This window comes from Penaeus monodon, chromosome 10, assembly GCF_015228065.2.
Source record: "Penaeus monodon isolate SGIC_2016 chromosome 10, NSTDA_Pmon_1, whole genome shotgun sequence".
Classification (NCBI taxonomy): domain Eukaryota; kingdom Metazoa; phylum Arthropoda; class Malacostraca; order Decapoda; family Penaeidae; genus Penaeus; species Penaeus monodon.
In genome coordinates, this window is record NC_051395.1 from 13997371 (window position 1) to 14004870 (window position 7500).

General features: G+C 39.5%; 1 protein-coding gene across 1 annotated transcript in view; it reads right to left on the bottom strand.

Annotated features, from left to right (window-relative positions):
* Positions 1–214: 214 nt before the first annotated feature.
* The window catches only part of LOC119577536, a 9708-nt gene continuing 2422 nt past the window's right edge, over positions 215–7500 (bottom strand). Inside the window, exons 3-8 of the mRNA XM_037925129.1 lie at positions 7067–7269; positions 6210–6468; positions 5780–5839; positions 4185–4247; positions 2681–2716; positions 215–635 (exon numbers count right to left, since the gene is read on the bottom strand). Of these exons, the coding sequence (XP_037781057.1) occupies positions 303–635; positions 2681–2716; positions 4185–4247; positions 5780–5839; positions 6210–6468; positions 7067–7269 (954 nt within the window). The 3' untranslated portion in view covers positions 215–302. The remainder of the gene's footprint in view (positions 636–2680; positions 2717–4184; positions 4248–5779; positions 5840–6209; positions 6469–7066; positions 7270–7500) is intronic.

Genomic DNA, 7500 nt, shown 5'->3' on the forward strand with positions numbered 1-7500 from the left:
AGCTTGTATGTCTATAATACTGCTATACAGCATTTGATTATAACGGAAATGCATATGACCGTCCCGGAAATAGTATGTACCTGAAATGGGGAAAGAACAAAAAAAAAAAAAAAAAAAAAAAAAAAAAAAAAAAAAAAAAAAAAAAAAATATATATATACTATATATATATATATATATATATATATATATATATATATATATATATATATATATATATATATAATGTGGACCTTCAGCCAATTCTCATTCAAATTTTTGGAAGTGGGACTGATCTCTTAAGACCTCATGGCTGAAAATAACACTAGAGATCAGCGGAAGACCCACGACACAAGATGAAGAAGAAGAAGAAGGAAAAGAGGTGGAGGAAGAGGAGGAAGAAGAAGGATAGTAACAAGAAGAACGAGAATCCTGTACTCACGTTAAGCTGATCGACGATCTTGTCGAAGGCCCAGTACCATCGCTCGCGCGCGGTCATCTTCTTCTTGGGCGCCTCGTCCTCGGGCGCTCCATCGTCCCCCTCGAAGCTCACGTGACGGACTTCGTTGGAGATCTGCGGCGTCAGCGAGTCGTCTCTCGGGCCCTCTGCGTCGGCGGCAGCAACGGCGGCGGCGTCGGCGGGGCCCGTTCCCGTGATCTGCGACAAAGGGCAGTGACGGAGTGGGGGCAAAGGGGCAGAGCGAGCGTCAGAGAGAGAGAGAGGGAAAAGAGGGGGTTTGAAAGAGATGATGAAGAAAAAGTGTAACCTTGCAGCGGGTTAATAAGCTTGAAATCTATAGCTTCTAATTCTTGCAGAAATATGTTTTTTCTGGGTCACCAATAAATAAATAAATAGATTAATAAATAATTAGGGGTACGAACACGCACGGTTAGAAAAAGAAGGGGAGTGAAAAAGATCAATCAAAATTTCCTTTACCAATGCAAATTTTCTTCTTTTTTTATTGCTAAAACAATAATCCAAGAAAAAAGTTAAGCACAGTGCTATAGTCGCTTCTCGTCTTATACCTAAAAAATCTTACGCCTAAAAAACAGTCAAAAGAAACTGATAAAATCTCGATGTTGGAATGTAATTGTGCATTAAAATCGATAATCTTGAAGGTAAAGTGAATACTTTGAACACATGCAGTCTGTGACTTTATAAAAAAAAAAAAGTTCAAAGGTCAATCGAAAGTAAGCAGAATTAATAGAATATGCATGTGATTGCAAGGTAAAATAAACGTTAAAAAATTTAAAAATCAATTCGTGCGATTGAATAGGATACTGTAAGATGTATTAAGCTTGAGAAATCATGTTTGAAAAAAAGTGAACAAAATTAAAGATACAAGGTCCATGCTCGCGTTAGAGAACGTGTTCAACGAAGAAAGAGAAAGCTACAAGCTCTACTATCTTTTGAAACTTGAGTCCCATACTTGGAGGCTATCACAAAAGAAAAATGGTAACTGCAGGTGTAGTGAGTACTAATACTGTCAATAATACAAATTAAGAAGGAATTAGCATAATCTATGTTCACCTAAAAAGATCAGGGACATACATGGTATAACATTTGCTGTCCTCATACATGGCGGTAATATCTAAGCTACTATATGGCTGTTCTAAAATATTTCATGATCATCCATCTTGCTAATCTACGAACTACAAAGCCTAAAGGTTGCCTACAGTATGCTTTTATCTAACATTGGATATTAAGCATATCAATAATTCAACCTGCGTTTAATATACTTAGCTCCTCAAGAATACGCAATTATGATACCAAACAAACGTAAAAAAATAACATCACCTACATCAACATAAAACATTGTCGACGACGTGGTTTTAAACAAAGTCAACAGGATTAACCATAACTGACCGCTATAACGTTCACTAAATCACTGTTAGTCTTTATTAAATGTGCTACAAACTGACGCATTTTGTTTTCTATGCAGATGAATCATTTAAACAGTCCTTCTGTGTGACTATGATTTTCCATAACATTTTTTAAGAGAGCGCTAGAGACTTTTGAGGAAAATTTGTGCAATGGAGTTCTTCTCAACCACGTTCGCACACTCCTAAGGGCCAAGACGAACTGTATGAATTAGTTCTCATCCTGAGCTCGACTCAACTGACACACTCAGTATCAAAAATCGTCATCCGCTCCGATAACAATTCTCCCAAGTGATTCAGCTCACACCTTCAGACGCACTCCTAACCCAGTGAAAGAACGCAGACCTTACGAATAAAAGGGAATAAGATCAAAAATGAATTATTTTTTCATACTTCCGTTCGCGCGTCAGATAGAAAATTAAAGGGAAATTCGTATACTGACAACGTTCAAGACTACTAAGCATATACAAAATACAGGAAAAGAAGTTTCTCGGAGTGAGTGATTAAACGGAGGCCCCAGAAACCAACTTGCAGCACGCCAGACAGGATGCGGATGTGGGTACCAACTTGAATATAACAATAACGTTTATTTTTGCTTGAAAGCTTCTCCAAATACCAAAAGGCGGCTTAGTGTGCTTGAAAAAAACACTCCCTCGTAAGTATATTTACTCTAAAAAAGCATAGCATTCATGATGTCAAAGCATTTAAAATATATTTTTTATCTCTTTAGTAAAAGCTTAGGAGTAATTATAGCCAAACTAAGGCAAGCTGCTGTATCAGTAAAATCATACAGTGTAATGGTCAAGCTACGAGTTGTTGTACCTGCTGGTCTGTCCCCGGGGTCTCCTCCGTGGTTGGCTGTGAGGAGAGGGCCAATGGACACAAATTCAGATTCTTGCCGGAAAATCTGTTTTGTTTTTTTCATTACTAATTAGCCCTTTTTAATTGAAAGAGCGCCAACTGGAATGTCGAATCATTCATCAACAATCTTAGTTCCGATAGGTGTTTATATTCCATATTACGCTTTTATTATGTAACCAGTACTGTTAACATGTACAGTGTGTTATCCCAAAACTATCACATCCGTTCCCGTTATTCTTTGTATATGACACAGAGCGCGTTTTGTGTTTACCCGCGATATATATATATATATATATATATATATAATATATATATATATATATATATATATATATATATATATAATAATATATATATATGATAATAGTATATATGTATATATGTATATATGTATGTATGTATGTATGTATGTATGTGTATGTATGTGTATAGTATGTGTATTATATGTGTATATATATGTATGTATATATATATATATATATATATAGTATGTATTGTATAGTGTGTATTATATGTATATACTATATATTATTATGTATTATATATATATATATATATATATATATATATATATATATAATGCACACACACACACATACACGTGTGTGTGTGTGTGTGTGTGTGTGTGTGTGTGTGTGTGTGTGTGTGTGTGTGTGTGTGTGTGTGTGTGTGTGTGTGTGTGTGTGTGTGTGTGTGTGTGTGTGTGTGTGTGTGTGTGTGTGTGTGTGTGTGTGTGTGTCTGTTTTACATACCCACATAAATGTAAACTTAATCTTACTTCACAAATCCAATTTCTGAGGCACTGATAATTTTTAGCATTTCCGGAAACGGTTGTGTTAGAGGAAGGAGAGTATTTTTTTTTTCTTTGTCGTTGGCAGAAAATTACAATTAAGCCTAATATCTTGCCTATTCTGCGATATACACCCAGACTCATTGAAATAAGATTATAATATTATTACCTAACCTAAAGCAAATGGACGGCAATACATAAAAAATCTCCATTTACGTAACTTGTTTAACGCACCATAAATGAATACAAATCAATATAAAAAGCTTTATAAGCTTCTATGATATTCAGCTAGGAGCTCAACAATACAATGTATTATTTCAGATACTATTTATATGTACTTTCGAAAGAAGTTATGAAATATCATTGATAACCTTTATCTACTTAAATGAAAACAGTAATAGCAACAAGAACAATGATTACAATAATCATTATCCTAACAATACTAACAGAAATTTATAAATTCCTCATGAACTAAGAAACTCAATTGGAAAACAACGCGACTATAGCTTTTGACGTGCTATGTCAGTACGCCTAAAAAAGGTAAAACTATCTTTGGACATTTGCATAAGAAGTATCGTTAGTATAGACAGTTACCAAAGAAGGCACAGAAGAGAGTAAGATTACACAGAGATTAGTTACATAATTATAGGAAAAAATATCAAAACAAACCTGTACCTTGGGAGCCCCTGGCGCTTGTTCAGGCAGCGTCGGGCCGGCGTGGGGGGTGTCGCTCAGCACCTGGGCACACACGGGGGAGAGAGGACAACAGATAGAGACACACATCCACAGCAACAGCAACAAACACAGCGACGACGACCATCACCATCGCGTTGGAAGAGGAGGGAGGAGCGTCATCGAAAGCCGTGAAGGAGGAGGGGGGGAGGACGGGGAGGAGGACGGAGGGGGAGGTCGGGGAGGAAAGAGAGAGGAGGGGAGGAAGAAGATGGGGGGGGGGGGAAGGAAAGGAGGAAGGAGGGTGAGAATGAGAAGGACGGGGAGGAAGAAGAAGGGGGAGAACAAGAAGAAAGAAGTAGAGGGAGGACGAAGAAGGATAAGAAGGGGAAGGTCATGAAGAAGGAAGGGGGGGGGGCGAAGGAGGGGAGGAGACAGGGAGGGGAAGAAAATTAAAAGAAAGAGAGGGGCGGGGAGGTGACAGAACAGGGGAAGTAGGTTAAGCGGAGCTGGGGCAAGGATGCAGCAAAGAGAGAGGCCGATGAGGAAGGGGAGGGGAAAGAAAAGAAGGAACTGGAATGATGGTGAAGCAGGAAAGAAGTAGAGGAAAGAGGGATGTATGTGTGGGAAAGAAGGGATAGCAAAATGAAGAGAAAAAGGGAAAAGGAGCTAAACTAAAGAGAGGACAAGAAGAGAGTGAATAGGAATGGGGTGTGAAAAGATGGAAGGAGAGGACCGGAAACGGGAATTATCTTTTCCTCCTTTTCACTGTCAAGGGGGGGAGGGGTGAGAGGAGGAGGGGAGGGGACAGGAGAGAAAGGGGGTGGGGAGGGGAGATGAAAAGGCAAGGATCGGTGCTGTTAGCGAACTGGAGTAAGGAGAATGTTAGTAAAGTGAACATTAAAGACATACATTGACATACATTGGACAATGGCGATGGTGTGCGGCTTAAAAAAAAAAGATCATGCTTATATACATATGTTGACTTTGGCTCATAGATATCTTTCGCAACATGCATGAGCGCGGTGTCCTGCAACCTGTCATGCATTGCAATACAGGACTTGGGTCGTGGGTGAACGTGGGTGAGAGATCATGTGATTGGAGAGATAAAAGGTGTATATTAGAGGAATAAAAACGTGAATGAATGAGGTTTTGTGTTCTTGAATGAATCAAAGGCGGAGAATAAGTGGAAGGTTGTAAGAGACCAGATTATCTATATGATTCTCTCAGCAAGATAAGAGATAATTGGCAGTGTCTGCATCGCACTTCAATTACCTCTGTATGTAGCGCTATTCATCACACAATAATCCGTAGGCTTTTTTTTACTTGCTAAAATGTAGCTATGTGAATTACAGCTACTAAAATCGCCTACAAGGATTCTCGTACCAGGAGCAAAAAGTAAAAAAAAATATGTATATATATAAAATAAAACAAAATAAACCGTGGTAAAAAACTAAAACTCTTTGATAACGGCTAAATTAAAAGAGATATATAGTTATCTCATCAAATCAACTATAAATGAGCAATCAAGAACGTTGATAGAACTTCACTACCTACGAGCTAAAGGGGCTCTAAAGGCCTAAGTGATCAAAATTCACCTTTTCTTCTACAATTGTCGGCTTTTCGTCGGTAGGTTGAAGAGGAATCTCCCCCTGACCCTACGAATCAGACAAGAAGACATCAGGTCATCAGGTCACGGCTTCTGTGCATTCTGTTACACTTATTACATTGTCACTGATTTCTCCAGCGAGAAACCCTTTGTTGAAAGGAACAATCACAATCATCATTCTATACAATGGTTTACTTTTTATCTTTGCTTTTTTTTCGTTGTCTTCAAATCGAAATGTGCTACAGCATGCACGGTTATTCAAAGAATGGTTCAATTATGTTTTTTTTGTTTTGTTTTGTTTGTTTTTTATGTGTCATTAATATTGGAAAAGTGTGTTAAGATAGAGAGAGAAATTGATAATAATAGCTGTAAAAATAATCAAAAGTGATGCATTATCTTTACACAACCGTCATATTCACCTCTTGACTAGGCTGAGGAGGCTCACTGACCACAGTTTCCTGAGGTTTGTCTCCAGTGGAAGGCTGTGGGAGTATGCGGGAGTCAGTTAACGATTGCGCTACACCGCTACGCCCTCCCTCAGAAGGCACATACGTTTCGAATTTCAGAGAAGAAGAGAAGAAACTGGTGGTTTTAAATAAAAACAGTAGAGAGAGAGAAGAGGGTAATGGAAATATGACACATATATGCAGAACTGAGATTCTCACATGGTACACAGAACTGAGAAAGATATATTGAACAACATACTACTGACCAAACAGAAGATGTGGATAGAACAGAGAAAAAGATATTTGGCAAACACTTCCTCGCCAGGTGCAATGAACTGAAAGTTGGCGTAATAACAGAGAGATACTAGAAATGGAAGATAAAAAAGTCGGAAGAAAAAGAAAAGTGAAAATTTCCAAAGCCAGGCACGGTAAACATCTAGCCTGGGTGCCATGAATACAAGGCTAGAAATACCTATTTCCGGTTACTGGTTCTGAGCAGTGAGCAAGAAAAGGGTCTTACGCTTGGGGAGTTGCCAGGACTTCGGTCACGTCTGGGAGGCGAGGGAAAAGGGGGCGGAGTGGAAATGACTAAGGAGAGAGAGAGAGCGGGGGATGTTGTGCTGCTCTCTCTTGCAACTTCACGGATCTCACCCCGGAGGCCAAGAACCGCGGCTTGGCTTGCGTTCAGAGGGCTCTCAAAACAGGCTGGAGGACTCTATGGGGTCGCGTGAGTCTAACATCTAGGCGAAGTGTATCATAAGCATCGTGTGGGGCATTTACGATAAGTTAAGGATGTCTAGCCTAAGAGAGAACGTAAGGTTCCTGCTCACTTCTTTCTCAAAGAGCTAAGATGTCTCAGGCAAGGTAGCATGGGCTCTACGCTCGGACGTTTCCGGGGTGGCATATGTAGGCTTCCTTCTCCGACAATTTCCTTGAATCCGTAGGCATTATGCAAACATGGCAAGTTGGCATGCCTAGGCAGCAGAAATGACAGAATGGAAGGCATTGCAAGGACATTTTGACTGCAGTTCATCTAATCAAATTGATGAAAACACAATACCTGTTACTGCACTCTTAAAATAAGCGGGCAAGGAACATGAAAAAAGGTGATGCGGATCGTGGCAGCCATTCATATGATGTCCTTTGCGCGGGGAAAGGCAACAAGCAGCCAACTAACATCAACATTAAGTCATGGACTCGGCTAGCGCGACATTGAGCCTAGAGAAGGTAGTAAATTGTCGCACTGGGTTTACGTGGCCAGCCA